The 27,645-nt window shown below is 53.6% G+C and overlaps 1 protein-coding gene and 1 pseudogene across 1 annotated transcript; both read right to left on the bottom strand.

Moving 5' to 3' along the window:
• Positions 1 to 694: 694 nt before the first annotated feature.
• Positions 695 to 10,846, bottom strand: BLVRB (biliverdin reductase B). The gene is given in 7 exon segments (XM_063182010.1): positions 695 to 1,058; positions 2,371 to 2,451; positions 3,309 to 3,356; positions 4,476 to 4,565; positions 7,108 to 7,135; positions 7,138 to 7,271; positions 10,550 to 10,846. Coding segments are annotated over 7 exon segments (624 nt in total). The 5' UTR covers positions 10,620 to 10,846; the 3' UTR covers positions 695 to 885.
• A 1,920-nt stretch (positions 10,847 to 12,766) lies between these two features.
• On the bottom strand, positions 12,767 to 19,454 carry LOC134433144 (zinc finger protein 345-like; annotated as a pseudogene).
• Positions 19,455 to 27,645: the final 8,191 nt, after the last annotated feature.

Below are 27,645 nucleotides of genomic sequence, written 5' to 3'. Positions count from 1 at the left end.
CCCGTGAGGCGGCGCAGCAGGAAATGGATCCCACTGGATCCGACCCCATCTCAGTCCCACGTCCCACCAGACCCCACCAGATCCCATCAAACCCCACCACATTCCGCCAGATCCCATTGGATCCCATTGGATCCCTCAGATTCCCGACCCAAATCCCATCAAACCCCACAGATCCAAGCAGATCCCATCAAATCACATCAGACCCCACCAGATCCCATCAAACACCACCAGATCCCACCAGACCTCATCAGATCTGATCCAATCACGGCCCCAGATCGCACCAGATTGCAGACCCCAAAATGCCACCAGACCCTGTCAAACCCCACTGGATCCAAGTAGATCCCATCAATCCGACCAGATCCAACCAGATCCATCCAGATCCATCCAGATCCCACTGGATCCAATCAGATTCCAGACCCCAAAGCCCACCAGATCCCACCAGTCCCCAGCAGATCCCATCCAGATCCCATCCGATCACGGTCCCAGACCCCCCCCAGTTCCCCCCAGATCCCGTTGGATCCCGTTGGGTCCCAGTGGATCCCAGTGGATCCCAGTGGATCCCAGCAGATCCCTACTCCTTGGGGTGGTGCCGGCTGACGTGGACGCTTTTCCCGTCGAACTCGTCCCCGGTGAGCAGCGCAGCAGAAATGGATCCCACTGGATCCAACACGATCTCAGTCCCACGTCCCACCAGATCCCACCAGACCCCACCAGATCCCATCAGATTCCACACCCCAAATCCCACCAGACCCCGTCAGACCCCATCAGATCCAAGCTGATCTCACCAGATTCCAGTCCCAAATCCCACCAGACCTCACCAGACCCCCCCAGTTCCCCCCAGATCCCGTTGGATCCCGTTGGATCCCGGTGGATCCCGGTGGATCCCTACTCCTTGGGGTAGTGCCGGCTGACGTAGACGCTTTTCCCGTCGAACTCATCCGTGCGGAGGCAGCGCAGCATGAAGTGGCCGAGATCCGGCGCCGAGATCACCCGGGGAGGAGCCGGGCCCCCCGCGGCCCCCACGGTCACCTCGTAGTCCCCGGTCAGCGGCCGATCCACTGCATCCGGGATCCACCAAAAATTGGGATCAGTTGTGACTTTTCCCCATTTTTCCCCAACTTTTTCCCATTTTTCCCCATTTTTTTCCCGTTTTTTCCCCATTTTTTTTCCCATTTTTGGCCATTTTTTCCTCATTTTTCTCCCATTTTTTTGCCCCAATTTTTTTTCCATTTTTGTCCCCATTTTCCCCAATTTTCCCCATTTTTTTCCCATTTTTCTCCCGCTTACCCCCCATTTTTCTCTAAAATTTTCTCCCATTTTCTCCGATTTTCTGCCCATTTTTCACCCATTTCCCCCCATTTCCTCCCCTTTTTCTCCCATTTTCCCCAAATTTCTCCCAATTTTTCACCCATTTCCCCCCATTTTTTCTCATTTTACCTCCCATTTTTCTCCCATTTTCTCTGCATTTTTTGCCCATTTTCTCCATGTTTTCCCCGATTTTCAGCCTATTTTCCCCCATATTTTCCCCCATTTTTTCCCCCATTTTCCCCCCATTTTCTCACCCCATTTTTTCTCCCATTTCCACTTCTTTTGCCCCCAAATCCCCCCATTTTCCTGCCAATTTTCCCCATTTTTCCCCAATTTTCCCCCTATTTTTCTCCCATTTCCCCCCCCAAATATTCCCCCCACATTTTTCCCATTTTCTCCCCAATTTTTTCCATTTTCCCCCAATCTTCCCAATTTCCCCCATTTTTCTCTCAATTTTCCCCCAGTTTTTCTCCCATTTTACTCCCCACCCCAAACCTCGTAGTCCCGGTCAGCGGCCGATCCACTGGATCACCGCAAAAATCACCGGGGGATCACTTGGGACTTTTCCCCCATTTTCCCATTTTTCCCCATTTTTCTGCCATTTCCCCTCCATTTTTCCTCAATATTTCCCAATTTCTCCCCAATTCCCTCAAGTATTTCCCTAATTTTTCCTCCATTTCCCCCCCATTTTTTCTCCCATTTTCCCCCAAATTCCTGCAAACATTTTCCCCCATTTTCCCCTCTTTTTCCCCAATTTCCCCCCATTTCCTCCCTCTCCCCCGCCATTTCCCCCATTTTCTTTCCTCTTTTCCTCCAATATTTCCCCTCATTTTTGCCCATTTCCCCCATTTTTCCTCATTTTCCCCCCATTTTTCCCCAATTCTCCCCCATTTTTACCCCCAATATTCCCTCATGTTCCCCCCATTACCCCCCATTTTTTCCTCATTTTCCCTCAATTTTTCCCCCATTTTTCCCCCAAATTTCCTCAAATTTTTCCCCATTGCCCCTCAATTTCTCCCAATTTTTCCCATTTCCCCCCGTTTTTCCCCCATTTTTACCCGCGATGTCGCGGGGGCATCACGAGCACCGCGGGCAGCCCCGAGTCCCGCAGGAGCCGCTCCATGCGCCGATGGTCCTCGGTCACGCCCGCAGCCGCTCCGGACGCGCTCGGGGTCCCACAGGAGAAAAGCTGCAGCAAAAAAGAATTTAGAAACCCCACACCAAAAATATTGGGGGGTTTAGGAACCCCCTCTCCAAAATTTGGGGGATTTTGTGGGAATTTTGGGGGGATTTTTGGGGGGATTTTGGGCGGTTTTGGGGCGGTTTTGGGGCAGCCCCGCAGGAGCCGCTCCATGCGCCGATGGTCCTCGGTCACCGCCCGCAGCCGCTCCGGGACCCGCTCGGGGTCCCCAAAACAGGAAAGCTGTAGCAAAAAGGAATTTAGGAACTCCACACCAAAAAAATTGGAGGGTTTAGGAAGCCCTCTCCAAAATTTGGGGGGTTTTGGGGTGATTTTTGGGGGGATTTTGGGCGGTTTTGGGGCGGTTTTGGGCAGCCCCGCAGGAGCCGCTCCATGCGCCCACAGACGCTCCGGGACCCGCTCGGGGGTCCCACAGGAGAAAAAGCTGTGGCCAAAGGGGATTTAGGAACCCCCACACCAAAAAAATTGGGGGGTTTAGGAACCCCTCTCCAAAATTTGGGGGATTTTGGGGGGATTTTTGGGGGGATTTTGGGCGGTTTTGGGGCGGTTTTGAGGCAGTCCCGCAGGAGCCGCTCCATGCGCCGATGGCCCTCGGTCACCGCCCGCAGCCGCTCCGGGACCCGCTCGGGGTCCCATAGGAGGAAAGCTGCAGCAAAAAGGAATTTAGGAACTCCACCCCAAAAAAATTGGGGGGTTTAGGAACCCCTCTCCAAAATTTGGGGGTTTTTGTGGGAATTTTGGGTGGATTTTTGGGGGGATTTTGGGCGGTTTTGGGGCAGCCCCGCAGGAGCCGCTCCATGCGCCCGCAGCCGCTCCGGGACGCGCTCAGGATCCCACAGGAGAAAAGCTGTGGCCAAAGGGGATTTAGGAACCCCACACCAAAAATATTGGGGGGTTTAGGAACCCCTCTCCAAAATTTGGGGGGTTTTGGGGGATTTTTGGGGGATTTTGGGGATATTTTTGGGTGAATTTTCTGGGATTTTTGGGGGTTTTTTGGGGAGGATTTTAGGGGTGATTTTGGGATGGTTTTTAGGAATTTTGGGGGGAATTTTGTGGGAATTTTTTGAGGGATTTTTCAGGGATTTTGGGGATTTTAGAGGAATTTTTGGGGGGAATTTTGGGATGGATTTGGGTGAATTTTGGGGGGGATTTTAGGGGGGATTTTTGGGTGATTTTTTTATTTTGGGGTATTTTTGGGTGATTTTTTGGGGGGGTTTTTGGGGAATTTTTGGGGGAATTTTTGAGGGATTTTTGGGGGATTTTGGGTGAATTTGTAGGGGATTTTGGGATGATTTGGGAGGATTTGGGTGATTTTTTGGAATCTTGAGGGAATTTGGGGGGATTTTGAGGGATTTTTAGAGGAATTTCAGGGGGAATTTTGGGATGGATTTGGGTGAATTTTGGGGGGGGTTTGGGATGAATTTTTGAGATTCTTGGGGGATTTTAGGGGGGATTTTTGGGTGATTTTTTTTTTTATTTTGGGGGTATTTTTGGGTGATTTTTGGGGGGGTTTTGGGGAATTTTTGGGGGATTTTGGGGTGAATTTTTGAGGGGATTTTTGGGGGATTTTGGGGGATTTTTTGAGGGGATTTTGGGGGATTTTGGGGAATTTTTGAGGGGATTTTTGGGTGAATTTTGGGGGAATGCTGGGGGATTTTTTGGGGGATTTTGGGGAATTTTGGGGGGATTTTTGAGGGGATTTGGTGGGGATTTTTGAGGGGATTTTTTTGGGGGATTTTGGGGTGAATTTTTAGGGGATTTTGGGGGATTTTTGAGGGGATTTTTTGGGGGATTTTGGGTGAATTTTAGGGGATTTTTGGGGGGGTTTTGGGGAATTTTTGGGGGTGAATTTTGGGGGATTTTTGAGGGATTTTTGGGGGATTTTGGGGGATTTTTGAGGTGATTTTGGGGGATTTTGGGTGAATTTTTAGGGTATTTTTGGGGGTGATTTTGGGCCGTCTCTCACCGGACAGACACGCCACCACCTTGCGCACGCCGTGCTCGGCCATGGCCTCCAGGATGGTTCTGGTGCCCTCGGACATCACCGTGGTGGGGCCTGGGGGGTCAGGGGGGCTTTTCCCACTTTTCTCCTCTTTTCCCATTTTTCCCAATTTCCCCCCCATTTTTCCCTCAAATTTTCCCCATTTTTCTCCCTTTATTCCCATTTTCTCCTGAATTTTTTGCCCCATTTTTGCCCCATTTTCCCCGCCTTTCCCCCCCCTTTTATTCCCAATTTTCCCCCCATTTTTTCCTCAATTTTCCCCATTTTTTCTCCCTTTATTCCCTTTTCTCCTGAATTTTTTGCCCCATTTTCCCTGCCTTTCCCCCCCCCTTTATTCCAAATTTTCTCCCATTTTTTGTCCCCATTTTCCCCTTCACCCTCTTTCTCTCCTTTTTCTTTTTTGCCCCATTTTCCCCAATTTTCCTCAATTTTTCCCCAATTTTCCTCAATTCCCCCAATTTTCCTCAATTTTCCCCCAATTTTCCTCAATTTTTCCCCAATTTTCCTCAATTCCCCCCAATTTTCCTCAATTTTTCCCCAATTTTCCTCATTTTCCCCCAATTTTCCTAAATTTTCCCCCAATTTCCCTAAATTTTCCCCAATTTTCCTCAATTTCCCCAATTTTCCTCAATTTTCCCCCAATTTTCCTCAATTTTCCCCCAATTTTCCTCAATTTTTCCCCAATTCTCTCATTTTCCCCATTTTTTATTTGCCCATTTTACACCCATTTCCCCACCTTTTATTTCCCATCTTTTATTTCCCATTCCCCCCAGTTTTTCTCCCCCATTTACCATTTTTTTATTTCCCTTTTTTCCTCCCATTTTCCCTCTATTCTTCTCCAATTTCACACCATTTTTTCCTCAATTTTCCCCAATTTCCCCCAATTTTCTCTCCTTTTCCCCATTTTTTCTTTCCCCATTTCCCCCCAATTTTCCTCCCTTTTCCCCCCACATTTCCCACTTTTTTCCCAATTTTTCTCCCTTTTTCCTCAATTTCCCCCCCCATTTCCCCCCCATTTTTCTCCCGCTTTTTCCATTTTTAATTTCCCAATTTCTCCCATTTTGCCCCAATTTTCCCTCCATTTTTCTCCCATTTTTATCCCATTTTTATTTCCCCATTTCCCCCGATTTTCCCCAATGTTCCCCCCAATTTCTCTCTCTCTTTCCCCCTCATCTTTTTCCCATTTTCCCCAATTTTTCTCTCCCTTTTTGCCATTTTTTATTTCCCTTTTTTTCCCATTTTTCCCCAATTTTTCTCTCCCTTTTCCCATTTTTTATTCCCCTTTTTTCCCATTTTCCCCCCATTTTTCTCCCCCTTTTCCCTTTTGATTTTTCCCATTTTTCTCTTTTTTCCCCCATTTTTCCCTTTTTCCCCCAAATTCGGGGGGGCTCCAGAACTGGGGGGGGGGGGGGGGGAGGGGAGATCCCAGAATGGGGTCAAAGGTCAGGGGGGAGGGGGGGAGGGAGATCCCAGAATGGGTCAAAGGTCAGGGGGGGAGGGGTCAGGAGGGGTCACGGTGGGTGGGGGAGGGGTGAGGATGGCGGGGGAGGGGTTTGGGTTCCACGAAATGGGGTCAAAGGTCAGTGGGGGAGGGGTCAGGGTGGATCAGGGTGGGGCGGGGGAAGGAGACCCCCCCCACCCCAAATGGGGTCAAAGGTCAGCGGGGGAGGGGTGAGGATGGGTGGGGGGAGGGGCAGAGAGCCCCAGAATGGGGTCAAAGGTCAGGGGGGGAGGGGTCAAGAGAGGTCAGATGGGGGGTGGGGGAGGGGTTGAGGTTCCAAAGGGGGTCAGAGGTCGGTGGAGGAGGGGAGGGGAGGGGGAGGGGGAGGGGGGGGTGTCCCAAAATGGGGGTCAAAGGTCAGCGGGGGAGGGGTCAGGATGAGTGGGAATGAGGTGGGGGGAGGGGCGAGGATCCCCCAAATGGGGTCAGAGGTCATTGGGGGCGGGGTCAGGGTGGGTCAGGGCGGGGTGGGGGAGGGGGAGGTGTCCTCAAAGGGGGTCAAAGGTCAATGGGGGGAGGGGCAGGGACCCCCTAAATGGGGTCAAAGGTCATTGGGGGAGGGGTCAGGATGGGGTGGGGGAGGGGAGACCCCAAATGAGGTCAAAGGTCGATGGGGAGGGGCAGGGATTCCCAAAATGGGGTCAAAGGGTCATTGGGGGAGGGGTCAGAAGGGTCAGGATGGGGTGGGGGAGGGGTCAGGATTCCCAAAATGGGGTCAAAGGTCGATGGGGGAGGGGTCGGAAGGATCGGGATGGGGTGGGGGAGGGGTCGGCGATCGGTGGGGGAGGGGTCAAGGTGGGGTGGAGGAGGGAGCGAGGATCCCAAAAACGGGGTCAAAGGTCATTGGGGAGGGGTCCAAAGGTCATTGGGGAGGGGTCAGAGGTCACGGGGGAGGGGTCAGAGGTCACAGGGGAGGGGTCAAAGGTCATTGGGGAGGGTCAAAGGTCACTGGGGAGGGGTCAGGGGTCACAGGGGTCAGAGGTCACGGGGAGGGGTCAGAGGTCACAGGGGTCAAAGGTCACTGGGGAGGGGTCAGAGGTCACGGGGAGGGGTCAGAGGTCACGGGGCGGGGGTCAGAGGTCACGGTTTGCTGACCGAGGTCGCTGCCGGTGCCCAGGCAGGATCAGCGCCCCCATCCTGGCCCTGCAGCGCCGCCCCCACGGCCCCGGGGTCCCGAGCGTCCCCCACGACCACCCGGGAGGGGGAGGGGCCGGCGGGCAGCCGGGAGGGGTCCCGGACCAGCACGGTCACCTCGAAACCTGAAACACCCCAAAATGCCATCAGGGACCCCAAAAACCCCGTCAGGAACCCCAAAAAACCCACCCGGACCAGCACGGACACCTCGAAACCTGGGGACCCCAAAAATGCCGTCAGGAACCCAAAAAACCCCATCAGGAACCCCAAAATCCATCCAGGAACCCCAAAAATGCCATCAGGAACCCCCCAAAAACCCACCCGGACCAGCACAGACACCTCGAACCCTGAAACACCCCAAAAACCCCGTCAGGAACCCCAAAAACCCACCCAGGGACCCCCAAACCCACCCGGACCAGCGCGGACACCTCGAAACCTGAAACACCCCAAAAATCCACCCAGGGACCCCAAAAACCCACCCGGACCAGCACGGACACCTCGAACCCTGAAACACCACAAAAAATCATCCAGGGACCCCAAAAATCCATTCAGGAACCCCCAAACCCACCCGGACCAGCGCGGTCACCTTGAAACCTGGGGACCCCAAAATCCATCAGGGACCCCAAAAATGCCATCAGGAACCCCAAAAACCCACCCGGACCAGCACGGTCACCTCGAAACCTGGGGGACCCAAAAAATCTCATCAGGAACCCCAAAAATGCCATCAGGGACCCCCCAAAAACCCACCCGGACCAGCACGGACACCTCGAAACCTGAAACACCCCAAAAATGCCATCAGGAACCCCAAAAACCCACCCAGGGACCCCAAAAATCCACCCAGAGACCCCAAAATCCATCCAGGAACCCCAAAAATGCATCAGGAACCCCCAAAAACCCACCCGGACCAGCGCGGTCACCTCGAAACCTGGGGGACCCAAAAAATCTCATCAGGAACCCCAAAATCCATCCAGGGACCCCAAAAAATCCCATCAGGGACCCCAAAAATGCCATCAGGGACCCCAAAAATCATTCAGGGACCCCAAAAATCCCATCAGGGACCCAAAAATCATCCAGGGACCCAAAACCCACCCAGGGACTCCCAAAATCCCACCCGGACCAGCGCGGTCACCTTGGAAACCTGAAACACCCCAAAAATCCCATCAGGGACCCCAAAATCCATCCAGGGACCCCAAATCCCGTCAGGGACCCCAAAAATCCACCCAGGGACCCCAAAAAACCCATCAGGGACCCCCCAAAAATCCACCCGGACCAGCGCGGACACCTCGAAACCTGGGGGACCCCAAAAATCATCCAGGGACCCCAAAAACCCACCCAGGGATCCCCCCAAAAACCCACCCGGACCAGCACAGACACCTCGAAACCTGAAACACCCCAAAAATCACCCAGGACCCCAAAAATGCCATCAGGAACCCCCCAAAAACCCACCCGGACCAGCACGGACACCTCGAACCCTGAAACACCCCAAAAATCACCCAGGGACCCCAAAAACCCATCCAGGGACCCCAAAATCCAATCAGGGACCGCAAAAATCATCCAAGGACCCCAAAAATCATCCAAGGGACCCCAAAAACCCACCCAGGGACCCCAAAAATCATCCAAGGACCCCAAAAATGCCATCAGTGACCCCCCAAAAACCCACCCGGACCAGCACGGTCACCTCGAAACCTGGGGGACCCCAAAAATCCCATCAGGAACCCCAAAATGCCATCAGGGACCCCAAAAAAACCCATCAGGGACCCCAAAAACCCACCCAGGGATCCCCCAAAATCCTCCCAGGACCCCCCCAAATAATCCTCAAGACCCCCCAAAATCCCCACAGGACCCCAAAATTTCCCCAGAACCCCCCAAAATCCCCTCAGGACCCTCCAGGACCCTCCAAAATTCCCCCAGGACCCCCCCAAAAAATCCTCAAGACACCCCAAATCCCCCTCAGGACCCCCCAAAAATCCTTAAGACACCCCAAAATCCCCTCAGGACCCCCCAAATCCTCCCAGGACCCCCCAAAATCCCCCCAGGACCCCCCAGGACCCCCAAATTTCCCCCAGGACCCCCCCAAATAATCCTCAAGACACCCCAAAATGCCCCCAGGACCCCCCAAAATCCCCTCAGGACCCCCCAAATCCTCCCAGGACCCCCTAAAATCCCCCCAGGACCCCTAAATTTCCCCTCAGGACCCCCCAAATCCCCCCAGGACCCCCCAAAATCCCCCCAGGACCCTCCAGGACCCCCCAAAATCCCCCCCACCCCCCTCAGGTCCCCCCCATTTTTTATCAGCGCCCCCCAAACCCCTCCCCCCCCCCCCCCGGGCTTTATCAGAGCCCCCCCAAACCCCTCCCAGGCCTTTATCAGCCCCCCCAAACCCCTGATAAGCCTTATCAGCCCCCCCAAAACCCAGCGAGCCCCAAAACCGTCAGAATTTGGCCCAAAGTTTTGGGAACCCAAAACCCAGGGAGCCCCAAAATTTTAGGGACCCCAAAACCCCTCGATTCCCAGCGAACCCCAAAATTTTAGGGAGCCCCAAATTCCAGAAGCCCCAAAATTTCTGGGGCTCCCCTAAATCCAGAGAACCGGGGTCACCCCCAAATTCCCAGGGCTCCCCCAAACTCCAGTGACCCCAAGTTCCGGCAACTTCCCCAAATTTCCCGTGACTTCCCCAATCCCTCGTGACTTCCCCAAATTCCGCTTTTGGGGTCCCCCCCATTTTTGGGGTCCCTCGTTCCCGGTTTTTGGGGTCCCAAATTCCCCCAAATTTTGCGTTCCCAGTGCCCATTTTTGGGGATCCCCTTGCCCATTTTTGGGGTGTCCTGGTCCCGTTTTTGGGGTGTCCCGTGCCTCTTTTGGGGTGTCCCGTGCCCGTTTTGGGGTGCCCGTGCCCGTTTTTGGGGTGCCCATGCCCGTTTTTGGGGTCCCTCCATTCCCGAATTTGGGGATCCAAATTCCCCCAAATTTTTGGTTCCCTGTGCCCATTTTTGGGGATCCCCTTGCCCATTTTTGGGGTTTCCCGTGCCCGTTTTTGGGGTGTCCCGTGCCCATTTTTGGGGATCCCCTTGCCCATTTTTGGGGTGTCCCGTGCCCGTTTTTGGGGTGCCCCAGTCCCCATTTTTGGGGTTTCCCGTGCCCATTTTTGGGGTGTCCCGTGCCCGTTTTTGGGGTGTCCCGTTCCCATTTTTGGGCTCCCTCCATTCCCGAATTTGGGGTCCCAAATTCCCCCAATTTTTGGGATCCCAGTGCCCATTTTTGGGGTGTCCCGTGCCCATTTTTGGGGATCCCCTTGCCCATTTTTGGGGATCCCCTTGCCCATTTTTGGGGTGTCCCGTGCCCGTTTTTTGGGTTTCCTGTTCCCGTTTTGGGTGTCCCGTGCCCGTTTTGGGGTGTCCCGTACCCTGCTCCAGCGCCAGCCCCAGCGTGACCCGCCCGGTTCTGCCGGTGGCTCCGAAGATCGCGATCTTCATCCCCGGTGCCGTCAACCGAACCGGACCGAACCGAACCGGATCGTACCGGGAACGGGATCGAGATCGAGATCCGGGATCGGGATTTGGGATCGGGACCGAGACTCGAACCGGGACCACGATCGGGACCGGAACCGGGACTGAAACCGGGATTCGAGATCGGGAGCGGCACCGGGAGCTCCGCGATCGCTCCGAGGAGTTTTGGGAGGGAACTGGGAGGGACTGGGAGGGACTGGGAGGGAACTGGGAGGGAACTGGGAGGGAACAGGGCGGGACTGGGAGGGACTGGGAGGGACTGGGAGGGAACTGGGAGGGACTGGGAGGGAACTGGGAGGGACTGGGAGGGACTGGGAGGGAACAGGGCGGGACTGGGAGGGAACAGGGCGGGACTGGGAGGGACTGGGAGGGAACTGGGAGGGACTGGGAGGGAACAGGGCGGGACTGGGAGGGACTGGGAGGGAACTGGGAGGGAACTGGGAGGGACTGGGAGGGAACTGGGAGGGAACTGGGAGGGACTGGGACGGACTGGGCGGGGCGGGATGGCCTCGGCTCGCGCAGCCGCCCCTGTTAGGATGGTCCCGGTCCATATTTGATCCCCGTCCATATTTGAGCCCAGTCCGTTTGATCCCAGTCCATATTTTATCTCAGTCCGTATTTGGTCCCAGTCCATATCTGATCCCAGTCCGTATACGATCCCAGTCTAAATAATCTCAGTCCATATTTTATCCCAGTCTGTAGGATCCCAGTCCATTTGATTCCAGTCCATATTTTATCTCAGTCCCTATTTGATCCCAGTCCATCTTTGATCTTAGTCTATATAATCTCCATCCAGTTTATCCCAGTCAGGATTATCCCAGTCTATATTTGATCCCAGTTCCTATTTAACCCCAGTCCATATTTGGTCCACTCTGTAGGATCCCAGTCCCTATTTGATCCCAGTCCATATTTTACCCCAGTCGATATTTGATCCCAATCCATATTTAATACCAGTCCGTATTTGATCCCAGTCTAAATAATCTCAGTCCAGTTTATCCCAGTCTATACAATCCCAGTCTATACAATCCCAGTCAATATTAGATCCCAGCCCATAGTTTATCTAAGTCCATATTTGATCTCAGTCAATATTTGATCCCAGTCCATATTTCATCCCAGTCCATATTTCATCCCAGTCTGTATTTGATCCCAATCCATATTTGACCCCAGTCCATTTTTTATCCCAACTCATATTTGATCCCAGACCATATTTGAGCCCAGTCCATATTTGATCCAAATCTATTTAATCCGACTCCCTAATTGATCCCAGTCCCTAATTGATCTCACTCCACATTTAATCCCAGTCCTTATCGCCCTGCACACAGTCCAAAAGTCTGGAATTCCAGCTCCCAGCCAGGAAAAGATGTTCCCGACCTTGAAGGCAAATGGAGCAAAATCCTCCAGAGACATTTCCCTGCCAGCCCTCAGGACTTCAGGTCCTGGGAATTAAAATATTAACCAAGAAATATAATAATAAATAATCGGGGGAGGGTCGGTGGGGACAGAGGGGGAAATTAAATCAGGGCAGGGGTCAATTAAATCAGGCAAGGGGTCAATTAAATCAGGCAAGGGGTCAATAAAATCAGGCAATGGGTCAATTAAATCGGGGCAGGGGCCAATTAAATCAGGGCAGGGGTCAATTAAATCAGGCAAGGGGTCAATTAAATCGGGGCAGGGTCTCTGGTGGTCCCAGGTCAAGGAGACACTGAGAGAGAAACAGAGCAGGCAAAGAGAGGCAGGAGAGAAAACAGGACACGAACACAATGAGCTGAGCAGGCGGCACTGTGCGAACAGAACTGCAACGGACTGAACATGAACGGGAAAGAAATCTGTAAGTCTGAGTTTTATTTGCTATCAAATACATCCCACACGCCCAGCCCCAGATAATCCCTGTGATAAATAGGTATGATTTGCGCTGATAGAAATTGAAACAGTGATCAATATTGATACAGTAATTAACATTTGAGAATAATAAAACAGTTCATAGTTAAAAGTTGTAATGCCAAAGAAGAGAGGGAAAGGAGGGGCTCCACACACCCCCCCTTCCCAGCAGATGTTCTCAAGGACCACAGGAAAGCAGCTGAAGACACAGTTGCTAAAAATGACCAAGAACCTGGTTGGGTCCAAGAAAATGCTAATTATAAGGGATTTATTGCCTTGATATGCAGATGCAGTGATTCGTTAGTCTTGGCTTACATTGTACTGGCTTGGTGCGCATGTGTAACCCAAAGGTGAATTGAAGGACAACGAAGAAGACTACAGAGCCTTCATCAGTGACGACCCCCAAAGACTTGTGCAACCACCAAACCCAGTGGTGGCGCAAGCGTGGTAAAGGTGGCAATGAAGGCGGAGACAGCAAAGTGACGAACCGAAAATAGGAGGAGATGGAAGGCGGAGACAGAAAAGCGACGAACAGAAAATGGGAGGAGATGGAAGGCGGAGACAGAAAAGTGACGAACCGAAAATGGGAGGAGATGGAAGGCGGAGACAGAAAAGTGATGAACCGAAAATGGGAGGAGATGGCAGGCGGAGACAGAAAAGTGACGACCCGAAAATGGGAGGAGATGGAAGGCGGAGACAGAAAAGTGACGAACCGAAAATAGGAGGAGATGGAAGGCGGAGACAGAAAAGCGACGAACCGAAAATGGGAGGAGATGGAAGGCGGAGACAGAAAAGTGACGAACCGAAAATGGGAGGAGATGGCATTGACACACGGCATATAAGAGGTGACTTTCACTTGGCAAGCTTGTACGTGATGTGGCAAGGGGTCACTGAACCCTGCACTCCGTACCAAGCGGTTGTTTTTCCTTATGCGCAATTATTATTGGAACCAAATTATCCCTAATTTTAGCCGAATTATATTGCATCCAATTTTTATATTTTTCATCTTGATTATTTCATTGAAATTGTTACTACTTTTAATATTGTTTGTTTTTTTTTAAGGATGGGATAATAGGGCAAACATAACACCCACATCTTACCACCCTAATTGAGATCACGCTTCTCCCAGTCTCCTTCCATCCCAATCTTACTCAGGTGGCTGAGGAATCGAGTCAGTTTTCTATGACATTGACTTTTTTTGAGGTGCGATTGTGCAGTTTTGGGGTAAGATTGAGCTGTTTCCAGTGGGATTTGAGTGGTTTTGAGCTGACAGATCCATCCCTCGTCGATTTTGAAGTGCAAAGAGATGGAGAAGGGAGAAACATTAAGGCCAAACCAAAATCAGAAGCTTCCAGGTGTGTTCCCAACATGGATCACAGGGAATGTGAGTGACCAGGGCTGTGCCCACAGTGCCTCCTCCAGTGGGGGATGGAGGTGGTGGAGCACACGAAGCTCTTCCCGCACTTGGGGCACTCGCAGGGCTTCCCTCACTGGTGCCTCCGTTGGTGCTGGGTCAAGTTAGAGCTGCTGGAGAAGCTCTTCCCACACTGGGGACACTCGTAGGGCCTCTCCCCGGTGTGGATGCGCCGGTGGATGACGAGGGTGGAGTTGTGCTTGAATCCCTTCCCACAGTCGGGGCAGCGGAAGGGCCTCTCCTCTCTGTGAATCCGATAGTGCAGGAGGAGATCAGAGCTGGTCCGACACCTCTTCCTGCATTTATCACACTCGTAGGGCCTCTCCCCAGTGTGGATGTGCTGGTGGGCGATGAGGTGGGACTTCTGCCTGAATCCCTTCCCACACTCAGGGCATTGGAAGGGCCTCTCCTCTCTGTGAATCCAATAGTGCTTGAGGAGATGGGTGCTGGTCCGGAACCTCTTCCTGCATTTATCACACTCAAAGGGCCTCTCCTCTGTGTGGCTCTTCTGGTGGTTGTTCCGGTAGGAGCTGTGGCTGAAGCGCATCCCACACACAGAACACTCGAAAGGCTTTTTCCCAGTATGGATACTCTGGTGCAGGGTCAGGTGGGAGCTCTTCATGAAACTCTTCCCACATTGCCCACACTCGTAGGGCCGTTCCCCAGTGTGCGTCCTCTGGTGCCGGATCAGCTCCGACCTCCATCGGAAGCTCTGGGCACACTCCCCACACTCGTGGCGAATGTGGGACTTCTGGTGCTGGATCAGGTTGCATTTCCTACTAAAGCTCTTCCCACACTCCCCACACTCAAGGCTGCCATCTCCACTATGTCTCCTCTGGTGACTGATCATATTGTTGTGCTGGCTGAAGCTCTTCCCACACTCCCCACACACATAGGGCTTCTCCCCAGTGTGGATACTCTGGTGCTTGATCAGGATGGACCTCTTGCTGAAGCTCTTCCCACACTCCCCACACTCGTAGGGCCTCTCCCCAGTGTGAATCCTCTGGTGCTCGATCAGTTTGGAGTTCCACCTGAAGCTCTTCCCACACTCCTCACACTGATAGGGCTTCTCCCCAGTGTGGGTCCACTGGTGCTCGATCAGTTTGGAGTTCCACCTGAAGCTCTTCCCACACTCCCCACACTCGTAGGGCCTCTCCCCAGTGTGAATCCTCTCGTGCTTTATCAGTTCGCAGTTCCTCCTGAAGCTCTTCCCACACTCCCCGCACGTGTGGGGCTTCTCCCCATCACGGAGCTGCTCACGGAGCACCAGCTCCGAGCTCTGGCTCCATCTCCGGCCGCCTTCCCGGCCCAGGCCGGCTCTTTCCCCCTCACATCCCCGCCGGCTGCGTTTGCAGCCCCTCCTCGTGCGCCATCTCCGCGCCTTTTCCTCCCCGTTGCCTTCCTGCGCCGTGGAGCCGCTCAAAACGGCCTCTGCCACCAGCTCCTGCCGCGGGCATTTGTCCTCCCTGCTCTCCATGCTCAGCTCCTGCTCTGGGGGAGGAAGGACAAGGACACCATGGGATTTGCCTCCGTGCAACAGCCGAGGGCAACGAGATCCCCCAAAGCCGTCCCCGGCAGGACGGCACCGCCACCCCCCGATGTCCCCCCGAGGGGCCTTTTCCGCTCAGCCTTGGACTTCTTCATTCTCCAAACATCCCCCCAAAAACCCAACCCAGGGACCCCCCGGGATATCCGGGTCGGGCTCCCCCTCCCTGCTCACCGGCCCGATGCGGGGGGCGATGATCCCACAGGTGGGGCTGCGAATCCAGGCAGGGTCGACCGCGTGGATCCGTCCGCTCAGCCTTGATCCGCCTTTGTCCCTCCTCTTCCTCTTCCTCCTGCTCCTCCTCTTCTTTTCCCCCTCCCGCTCCTCAGCGTTATCTCCGCCTCCTTCTCCACTTCCATCCCGCCCCTTCCATTCCTTCTCCTCCTCCTGCTCCCTAACCCCACCTTTTTCTCCTCCTTCCATCGCTGCTCTCTCTCCGCCTTCATCCCTCCTCTTCCATCCCCGCTTGCCCTGCTCCTCTCCCCAAGCCGGCTGGAACCGTGAGGGGAAAGGGGGCAGGGGAAGGGCGGGAACCGTGAGGGGAAAGGGGGCGGGCTCAGGCCAAGGGCGGCAACTGTGAGGGGACGCTCTGGGAGGCGGCACTGTGCAAACAGAACTGCAACCGACTGAACATGAACGGGAAAGAAATTTGTAAGCCTCAGAGTTTTATTTGCTATCAAATACATCCCACACGCCCAGCCCCACAAAATTCCCAGCCCAGCGCTCTAATTGAGATCCCACTACTGTAAATCACAGGCTGGCTGTAGAATCGAGGAAGATTTGTACGGCATGGAGTTTTTCTCAGGAGGGATTGAGCATTCTGGGGCAAGATGAGCTGTTTTCACTGGGATTTGAGTCGTTTTCAGGTGACAGACTAATGTCTCTTGGCTTCTGGAGTGCAAAGAGATTGAGAAGAGAAAAAAATTAAGGTGATATTAAATGGAGAACAGCCAGCCGGGTTCCCAGCATGGATCACAGGGAATGAGAGCGACCAGGGCTGTGCCCACAGTGCCTCCTCCAGTGGGGGATGGAGCTGGAGCAGCGCACGAAGCTCTTCCCGCACTCAGTGCACTCGCAGGGCTTCCCTCACCGGTGCCTACGTTGGTGTTGGATCAAGTTCGAGCTGCTGGAGAAGCTCTTCCCACACTGGGGACACTCGTAGGGCCTCTCCCCTGTGTGGATGTGCCGGTGCCTGACGAGGTGGGAGTTGTGCTTGAATCCCTTCCCGCAGTCGGGGCAGCGGAAGGGCCTCTCCTCTGAAGGAATCCGATAGTGCTGGAGGAGATGAGAGCTGGTCCGAAACCTCTTCCTGCATTTATCACACTCGTAGGGCCTCTCCCCTGTGTGGATGCGCCGGTGGATGATGAGGTGGGACTTCTGCCTGAATCCCTTCCCACACTCAGGGCATTGGAAAGGCCTCTCCTCTCTGTGACTCTGATAGTGCTTGAGAAGGTCAGAGCTGGTCTGAAAAGCCTTCCCACACTTGGAACACTCGTAGGGCCTCTCCCCAGTGTGCATCCTCTGGTGCACAATCAGGTTGGAGCCCACTGTGAAGCTCTTCCCACACTCCCCACACTCGTAGGGCCTCTCCCCAGTGTGAATCCTCTGGTGCCTGATCAGTTCGTAGTTCCACCTGAAGCTCTTCCCACACTCCATGCAGCTGTGGGGCTTCTCCCCATCACGGAGCACCAGCTCCGAGCTCTGGCTCCATCTCCGGCCGCCTTCCCGGCCCAGGCCGGCTCTTTCCCCCTCACATCCCCGCCGGCTGCGTTTGCAGCCCCTCCTCGTGCGGCATCTCCGCGCCTTTTCCTCCCCGTTGCCTTCCTGCGCCGTGGAGCCGCTCAAAACGGCCTCTGCCACCAGCTCCTGCCGCGGGCATTTGTCCTCCCTGCTCTCCATGCTCAGCTCCTGCTCTGGGGGAGGAAGGACAAGGACACCATGGGATTTTCCTCCGTGCCACAGCCGAGGACAACGAGATCCCCCCAGGGCGTCCCGGGCAGGACGGCACCGCCACCCCCCGATGTCCCCCCGAGGGGCCTTTTCCGCTCAGCCTTGGACTTCTTCATTCTCCAAACATCCCCCCAAAAACTCAACGTAGGGACCCCCCGGTATATCACGGCCGGGCTCCCCGTCCCAACTCACCTGAGCGATGCGGGAGGCGATGATCCCACAGGTGGGGGCTGCGAATCCAGGCAGGGTCGACCGCGTGGATCCGTCCGCTCAGCCTTGATCCGCCTTTGTCCCTCCTCTTCCATCCCCCCTCCCGCTCCTCAGCGTTATCTCCGCCTCCTTCTCCTCTTCCATCCTGCCCCTTCCATCCCTTCTCCTCCCCCTGCTCCCTAACCCCACCTTTTTTTCCTCTTCCCTTCGCTGCTTTCTCTCCGCCTTCATCCCTCCCCTTCCATCTCCCCTAGCCCTGCTCCTCTCCCCAAACCGGCTGGAACCGTGAGGGGAAAGGGGGCGGGGAAAGGGCGGAACCGTGAGGGGAAAGGGGGCGGGGAAAGGGCGGAACCGTGAGGGGAAAGGGGCGGGCTCAGGCCAAGGGCGGCAACTGTGAGGGGACGCTCTGGGAGGCGGCACTGTGCGAGCAGAACTTCGACGGACTGAACATGAATGGGAGAGAAAGTTGTAAGTTCCAGAGTTTTATTTATTGTCAAATATCTCATGCTCAGATAGCCCATAACAATCCACATCCGTGAGGTTGAGCAGCGCACGAAGCCCTGCCCGCACTCGGGGCACGCGTGGGTCTTCCTTCACTGGTGCCTTCGTTGGTGTCGGGTCAAATTAGAGCTCTGTGAGAAGCTCTTCCCACACTGGGGACACTCGTAGGGCTTCTCCCCAGTGTGGGTGCGCCGGTGTTTGATGAGGGTGCAATTGTGCCTGAATTCCTTCCCACACTCAGGGCATTGGAATGGCCTCTCGTCTGTGTGACACTGAAAGTGACGGAGGAGAGAGAAGCTGGTCTGAAACCTCTTCCCACACACGGAACACTCGAAGGCCCGTTCCCCGGTGTGGATCACCTGATGCTGGATTAGGTGGCAGCTCCGGGTGAAGCTCTGCCCGCACTCCCTACAGATATAGGGCCGTTCCCCAGTGTGGCTCCTCTGGTGGTTGATCAAGTCGCAGTTCCACCTGAAGCTCTTCCCACACTCCACACACTCAAAGGGTCTCTCCCCAGTGTGGCTCCTCTTGTGGCTGATCAGGTCGCAGTTCCACCTGAAGCTCTTCCCACACTCCCCACACTCGTAGGGCTTCTCCCCACTGTGGATCCTTTGGTGCTTGCTCATGCTGGAGCTGCTTCTGAAGCTCTTCCCACACTCCCCGCACGTGTGGGGCTTCTCCCCATCACGGAGCTGCTCACGGAGCACCAGCTCCGAGCTCTGGCTCCATCTCCGGCCGCCTTCCCGGCCCAGGCCGGCTCTTTCCCCCTCACATCCCCGCCGGCTGCGTTTGCAGCCCCTCCTCGTGCGGCATCTCCGCGCCTTTTCCTCCCCGTTGCCTTCCTGCGCCGTGGAGCCGCTCAAAACGGCCTCTGCCACCAGCTCCTGCCGCGGGCATTTGTCCTCCCTGCTCTCCATGCTCAGCTCCTGCTCTGGGGGAGGAAGGACAAGGACACCATGGGATTTGCCTCCGTGCCACAGCCGAGGGCAACGAGATCCCCCCAGGCCGTCCCCGGCAGGACGGCACCGCCACCCCCCGATGTCCCCCCGAGGGGCCTTTTCCGCTCAGCCTTGGACTTCTTCCTTCTCCAAACATCCCCCCAAAAACCCAACCCAGGGACCCCCCGGGATATCAGGGCCGGGCTCCCCCTCCCTGCTCACCGGCCCGATGGGGCGGGGGGCGATGATCCCACAGGTGGGGGCTGCCAATTCAGGGACGGCTCCAGACCGTGGATCCGTCCGCTCAGCCGTGATCCGCCTTTGTCCCTCCTCTTCCTCTTCCTCCCGCTCCTCCTCTCCCATACCCTCTCCTCCTCCTTCTCCCTTACCGCACATCCCTCTCCTCTTCCATCCCTCCTTCCCCTCCTCTCTTTCCCCACGTCCTTGTCCTTTCTCCCTCCCTTTCCTTCCCTCCACCTCCTCCTCCTCCCTGACCCTCCCTCCTTCTCCTTCTTCATCGCCCCCCTTTTATCCCTCTTCCTCCTCCTGATCCTCCCTAACCCCTCCTCCTCCTCTTTTTTCCAGCCCTTCTCGGTCTCCGTTATCCCTCCCCCTCCGTGTCGTGCCTGTTTTTCCAGTCCCGGTCCATTCCATCCCAGTTTAGCGGCATCCCCGCCCATAGAATCTCAAACCAGTTTATCCCAGTGTGTATGGCCCGGGTCCATATGGGGCCAGTCTGTAGGATCCCAGTCCCGGTTTTCCCAGTCTGTACGATCCCAGTCCAGGTTATCCCAGTCTGTAGGATCCCAGTCCAGGTTATCCCAGTCCAGGTTATCCCAGTCTGTGGGATCCCAGTCCAGGTTATCCCAGTCTGTAGGATCCCAGTCCCGGTTATCCCAGTCTGTAGGATCCCAGTCCCGGTTATCCCAGTCTGTACGATCCCATTCCATAGGATCCCAATTCACCGGGTTCCAGTTCATACACTCCCAGTCCCTGTTTGGTCCCATTCCAGTTTATCCCAGTCCAGTTTATCCCTTTCCATAGGACCCCATTCCAGGCTATCCCGGTCCAGTTTATCCCAGTCCATAGCATCCCAGTCCATAGGATCCCAGTTCCATCTAATCCCAGACCAGTTTATCCCAGTCCATATGTTCCCAGTTCCATATAATCCCAGTCCAGTTTATCCCAGTCCATAGGTTCCCAGTTCCATATAATCCCAGTCCAGTTTATCCCAGTCCATAGGATCCCAGACCAGTTTATCCCAGTTCATGGGATCCCAGTGCCATATAATCCCAGTCCATGGGATCCCAGTTCCATTTAATCCCTGACCAGTTTATCCCAGTCCATGGGATCCCAGTTCCATATAATCCCAGTCCAGTTTATCCCAGACCATAGGATCCCAGTTCCATATAATCCCAGTCCAGTTTATCCCAGTCCATGGGATCCCAGTTCCATCTAATCCCAGACCATAGGATCCCAGTTCCATCTAATCCCCGACCAGTTTATCCCAGTCCATGGGATCCCAGTCCCATATAATCCCAGACCAGTTTATCCCAGTCTGGGCTATCCCAGTCTGGGCTATCCCAGTCCATAGGATGCCAGTCTGTCAGGCATTGTGGAGAACTGGGATAACTGGGATAAGGGGAGAACTGGGATAATGGGGGGAACTGGGATAATGGGGGGAACTGGGATAATGGGGGGAACTGGGAGCGTGGGATGATGGGGGAAACTGGGATAATGGGGGAGGGAAACTGGGATAATGGGGAACTGGGATAACTGGGATAATGGGGAACTGGAATAACTGGGAAAATGGGGAACTGGAACAACTGGGATAATGGGGAACTGGGATAATGGGGGAGGGAAACTGGGATAATGGGGGAGGGAAACTGGGATAATGGGGGAGGGAAACTGGGATAATGGGGGAGGGGAACTGGGATAACTGGGATAATGAGGAGAGTGGGTTAATGAGGATACTGAGATAATGGGGAACTGGAATAACTGGGAGAGTGGGATAATGGGGGAAACTGGGATAATGGGAAAACTGGGATAACTGGGATAGTGGGGAACTGGGATAACTGGGAAGATGGGGGAACTGGGATAACTGGGATAATGGGGAACTGGGATAACTGGGATAGTGTGGAACTGGGATAGTGGAGGAGAAGTGCAATAAATGGCGGGAACTGGGAAAACGGGGATGCTGGGAAAACTGGGATGATGGGGAACTGGAATAACTGGGAGAGGGCGATAATGGGGGAACTGGGATAATGGGGAGAGTGGGATAATGGGAGCACTGGGATAACTGGGATTATGAGGAGAGTGGGGTAATGGGGAACTGGAATAACTGAGAGAGTGGGATGATGGGGGGAAACTGGGATAATGGGGGGAACTGGGAGAGTGGGATGATGGGGGGAAACTGGGATAATGGGAATTCTGGGATAACAGGGAGAGTAACTGGGATAATGGGGAATTGGGATAATGGGGGGAAACTGGGATAACGAGGAGACTGGGATAACTGGGAAGGTGGGATAGTGAGGGGAACTGGGATAATGGGGGAAACTGGGACAATGGGGAACTGGAATAACTGGGAGAGTGGGATGATGGGGGAACTGGGATAACTGGGATAATGGGGAGAGTGGGATGATGGGGGGGAAACTGGGATAACTGGGAAGGTGGGATAGTGGGAGGAACTGGGATAACTGGGGAGAATGGGATAATGGAGAACTGGGATAACTGGGGAGAGTGGGATAATGGGGAGAGTGGAATATTGGGGAGAACTGGGATAATGGGGAACTGGGAAAACTGGGATGCTGGGATAACGGGAAACTGGGATAACTGGGATAATGAGAAGAGTAGGATAATGGGGAAACTGGGATAATGGGGGGGAAACGGGGATAACTGGGGAGAATGGGATAATGGGGAGAGCGGGATAATGGGAAGAGCGGGATGATGGGGAACTGGGATAACTGGGAAAATGGGGAACTGGGATAGTGGAGGGAAAGTGGAATAAATGGTGGGAACTGGGAAAACGGGGATGCTGGGATAACTGGGATGATGGGGAACTGGAATAACTGGGAGAGGGGGATAATGGGGTAGTGGGATAATGGGGGAGGGAAACTGGGATAATGGGGGAACTGGGATAATGGGAGTACTGGGATAACTGGGGAGAATGGGATAATGGGGATACTGGGATAATGGGGAGAGCGGGATAATGGGGTGAGTGGGATGATGGGGAACTGGGATAATTGGGATAATGGGGAACTGGGATAACTGGGATAACCGGGATAATGTGGAACTGGGGTAATGGGGGGAAACTGTGATAATGGGGTGAAACTGGGATAACTGGGGTGAATGGGATAATGGGGATACTGGGATAATGGGAAGAGTGGGATGATGGGGAGAGTGGGATGATGGGCAACTGGGAAAATGGGGAACTGGGATAATGGGGAACTGGGATAACTGGGATAATGGGGAACTGGGATAGTGGAGGGAAAGTGGAATAAATGGCGGGAACTGGGAAAACGGGGATGCTGGGATAACTGGGATGATGGGGAACTGGAATAACTGGGAGAGGGGGATAATGGGGTAGTGGGTAATGGGGGAACTGGGATAATGGGGCGAGTGGGATAATGGGAGCACTGGGATAACTGGGATAATGGGAGCACTGGGATAACTGGGATTATGAGGAGAGTGGGGTAATGGGGAACTGGGATAACGGGGAGAGTCGGATAATGGGGAAATGGGATAATGGGGGGAAACTGGGATAACTGGGGAGAATGGGATAATGGGGATACTGGGATAATGGGGAGAGTGGGATGATGGGGAGAGTGGGATGATGGGCAACTGGGAAAATGGGGAACTGGGATAACTGGGATAATGGGGAACTGGGATAACTGGGATAATGGGGAACTGGGATAACTGGGAAAATGGGGAACTGGGATAACTGGGATAGTGTGGAACTGGGATAACTGGGATAATGGGGAACTGGGATAGTGGAGGGAAAGTGGAATAAATGGCGGGAACTGGGAAAACGGGGATGCTGGGATAACTGGGATGATGGGGAACTGGAATGACTGGGAGAGGGGGATAATGGGGTAGTGGATAATGGGGGAACTGGGATAATGGGGCGAGTGGGATAATGGGAGCACTGGGATAACTGGGATTATGAGGAGAGTGGGGTAATGGGGAACTGGAATAACTGAGAGAGTGGGATAATGGGGATACTGGGATAATGGGGGGAAACTGGGATAATGGGGATACTGGGATAATGGGAAGAGCGGGATGATGGGGAGAGTGGGATGATGGGGAACTGGGAAAATGGGGAAACTGGGATAACTGGGAATACGGGGATGCTGGGATAACTGGGATGATGGGGAACTGGGATAACTGGGAGAGTGGGATAATGGGGGAAGTGGGATAATGGGGGAAACTGGGATAATGGGGGAGGGGAACTGGGATAACGGGGGGAACTGGGATAACTGGGATAGTGTGGAACTGGGATAACTGGGATAATGGGGGAACTGGGGTAACTGGGAGAGGGCGATAATGGGGTAGTGGATAATGGGGAACTGGGATAACTGGGATAGTGGGGAACCGGGAAAATGGGAATTTTTTCGGGTTTTTTTTGGAATTTTTTGGGGATTTTTTGGCGAAATGTGGGAATTTTGGGGGAATTTTTGTTAATTTTTGGGGAATTTTTGTGATTTTTTTTTGGGATTTTTGTGGGGATTTTCTTTATAATTTCTTGGGGATTTTGGGGAATTTTTTCGGGGTTTTTTTGGAATTTTTTTGGGGATTTTTTTGGGATTTTTTTTGGATTTTTGGGGGGCTTTTTTGATAATTTCTTGGGATATTGGGGAATTTTTGGGGGGGATTTTTTTGCGAAATGTGGGAATTTTTGGGGAATTTTTGTTAATTTTTGGGGGGAATTTTTGGGGGAAATTTTTGATAATTTTTGGGGATTTTTTTTTTCTTTTACTTTTTTGGGAAATGTGGGAATTTTGGGGGGAATTTTTGTTAATTTTTGGGAGGAATTTTTGTTAATTTTTTGGGGGGATTTTTGTTAATTTTTGGGGGAATTTTGGTAATTTTTGGGGATTTTTTTAATTTTTGGGGGATTTTTGGGAAAATTTTGGATATTTTTTTTATTTTTTTGGGATTTTTTTGGGGATTTTTTGGGGGATTTTTTTGATAATTTCTTGGGATTTTGGGGAATTTTTGGGGTTTTGTTCTGGAATTTTTGGGGGGATTTTTTTTGCGAAATGTAGGATTTTTTGGGGGGGATTTTTGGGATATTTTTTGAGGATTTTTGGGAATTTTGGGGATATTTTTTGGGATTTTTTGGGGATATATTTTTGGATTTTTTGGGGGATTTTTGTGAATTTTTTGGGGTGGGGGGAGGGGGCGTGTCCCCATCTCTGGGCGCGGTGAGGGGGGAGGGGCTCGGGGGGTGGGGGAGGGGCTGGTGCGGCCTCGCGCGCTCCGGGCGGGAGCGGCGGCGGCGGCGGCGGCAGCGACCCCTCCCCCACCCCCCCCATCCCCCACCCCCAAAATCGGGGACCCCCCCCCCAAACCCCCAAACCCCCAAACCCCTCCCCCACCCCGTGCCCCTCCCCCACCCCGCAGCCTTCCCGGCATTCCCGGCGCTCCCAGAATCCCCCGCGGCCCCGCAGGTGATGGGGATGCGGGATGGGGGTGGGGGAGGGGCCCGGGGGGGATTTGGGGATTTTTGGGGGGGATTTGGGGAGGGGGGGGAGGGGTGGGGGATGGGGGAGGGGTGGGGGATGGGAGGGGTAACTCAAGGTCACGGCAGGGAGGGGCCGGGCCGGGGGGGGAGGGGGATTTTGGGGATTTTTTGGGGATTTTTTTTAGGGATTTTAGGGGAATTTTGGCGAAATTCGGGGTAATTTGAGGAGATTCAGGGGGGATTTGGGGAATTGTTGGTAATTTTGGGGGATTTTAGGGGGGATCTTGGGAAATTTAGGGGGGATTTTAGGGGATTTTAGGGGATTTAGGATGGATTTTAGGGGAATTTTGGCGAAATTCGGGGTAATTTTAGGGGATTTAGGGAATTTTTGGTAATTTTAGGGTATTTTAGGGGAATTTTAGGGGAATTTTGGGGGGGATTTAGGGGGAATTTTAGGGGAAATTCGGGGTAATTTGGGGGGATTTTAGGGGGGATCTTGGGAAATTTAGGGGGAATTTGGGGATTTTGGGGATTATAGGGGATTTAGAAGGGATTTTAGGGGAATTTTGGGGAAATTCGGGGTAATTTGAGGGGATTTAGGGGGATTTGGGAAAATTTAGGGGGGTTTTTAGGGGATTTCGGATGGATTTTAGGGGAATTTTGGCGAAATTCGGGGTAATTTCAGGGGATTTAGGGGGGATTTGGGGAATTGTTGGTAATTTTAGGGGAATTTTATGGGATTTAGGAGGGATTTTAGGAGAAATTTGGGATATTTTGAGAATTCGAGGGGGGATTTTGGGAATTTTTTGGGGGGTTTTGGGGGAATTTTGGCGAAATTCGGGGTAATTTTGGGGGATTTTAGGGGGGATCTTGGGAAATTTGGGGGAATTTTGGGGAAAATTTTGGGGATTATAGGGGAATATTAGGGGGGATTTTGGGGGAATTTTGGCGAAATTCGGGGTGATTTGCGGGGATTTAGGGGGATTTGGGGAATTTTTGGTAATTTTGGGGAATTTTATGGGATTTAGGAGGGATTTTAGGAGAAATTTGAGATTTTTTGAGAATTCGAGGGGGGCTTTGAGGGGATTTTAGGGATTTATTTGGGGGCTTTTAGGGGAATTTTGGGGAAATTCGGGGTGATTTGAGGGGATTTGGGGGGGATTTTAGGGGGATTTTTGGTAATTTTGGGGGATTTTGGGGAATTTTAGGGGATTTAGGGGAATTTTGGCGAAATTTGGGGTGATTTGAGGGGATTTAGGGGGGATTTTAGGGGGATTTTTGGTAATTTTGGGGGATTTTAGGGGAATTTTAGGGGATTTTGGGGGGATTTTGGGGAAATTGGGGGGATTTTGGGTGTCTTGGGTTTGGCTTTGGGGCTCTTGGGATTTTTTGGGGGGCTCCGGAGGTTTTAGGGGGGGCTATGAAGGGATTGGGGGGAATTTGGGGGATTTTGGGGGGTCCTGGGGGGATTTTGGGGGCTCTTGGGGTTTTGAGGGCGTTTTGGGGGGGTCTTGGGGAGGATTTTGGGGTTCTCAGGGGGTCCTGAATGGATTTTGGGGGTCTCAGAGAATTTTGGGGAGGGGTCTCATTGCATTTTGGGGGTCTTGGGGGGATTTTGGGGGTCTCAGGGGGGTCCTGAATGGATTTTGGGGTCTCTGAGAATTTTGGGGAGGGGTCCCATTGAATTTTGGGGGTCCCAGAGGGGATTTTGGGGGGGTCTCAGGGGGGGTCTCAATGGATTTTGGGGTTTTTGAGGATTTTGGGGAGGGGTCTCATTGAATTTTGGGGGTCTCAAGGGGGGGTCTCTGAGGATTTTGGGGTTTCTGAGAATTTTGGGGTTGTCAGGATTGAATTTTGGGGGTCTTGGGGGAATTTTGGGGGTCCCAGAGGGGATTTTGGCGGTCTCAGGCCTTCCTGAATGGATTTTGGGGTCTCATTGAATTTTGGGGGTCTCAGATTTGAATTTTGGGGGTCTTGGGGGGATTTTGGGGGTCCTTGGAGGGGTCCCATTGAATTTTGGGGGGTCTCAGGGGGGGTCTTGATGGATTTTGGGGTCTCTGAGGATTTTGGGGAGGGGTCTCAGGATTGAATTTTGGGGGTCTTGGGGGGAATTTTGGGGTTTCTGAATTTTGGGGAGGGGTCTCATTGAATTTTGGGGGGTCTCAGGGGGGGATCTCAATGGATTTTGGGGGTCTCAGAGAATTTTGGGGAGGGGTCTCATTACATTTTGGGGGTCTTGGGGAGGATTTTGGGGTTCTCAGGGGGTCCTGAATGGATTTGGGATCTCATTGAATTTTGGGGGTCTTGGGGGGATTTTGGGGGTCTCAGTGGGTCCTGAATGGATTTTGGGGGTCTCAGAGAATTTTGGGGAGGGGTCTCATTGAATTTTGGGGGTCTTGGGGGGATTTTGGGGAGGGTCCCATTGAATTTTGGGGTTTTTGAGAATTTTGGGGAGGGGTCCCATTGAATTTTGGGGGTCTCAGGATTGAATTTTGGGGGGTCTTGGGGGGGATTTTGGGGGTCTCGGGGGGGGTCTCAATGGATTTGGGGGTCTTGTGGGGGATTTTGGGGTCTCTGAGAATTTTGGGGAGGGGTCTCATTGAATTTTGGGGGTCTCAGCCCCCCCAATTCACCTCAGGGCTCCAAACCCTGAACCCCCCCCCCCCAAAATCTCTTCCAGGCCCCCTGATCTCAGCGTGGGACCCCTCCCCAATTTCGGGGACCCCTCCCCAATTTCAGGGACCCCTCCCCAGTTTTGGGGACCCCTCCCCAGTTTTGGGGACCCCTCCCCAGTTTCGGGGACCCCTCCCCAGTTTTGGGGACCCCTCCCCAATTTTGGGGACCCCTCCCCAATTTCGGGGACCCCTCCCCAG

The sequence above is a fragment of the Melospiza melodia genome, unplaced genomic scaffold (genome assembly GCF_035770615.1).
Source record: "Melospiza melodia melodia isolate bMelMel2 unplaced genomic scaffold, bMelMel2.pri scaffold_140, whole genome shotgun sequence".
NCBI lineage: Eukaryota > Metazoa > Chordata > Aves > Passeriformes > Passerellidae > Melospiza > Melospiza melodia.
The sequence above is the reverse complement of the archived record's forward strand: the minus strand, read 5'-3'. Positions and strand labels throughout refer to the sequence as shown.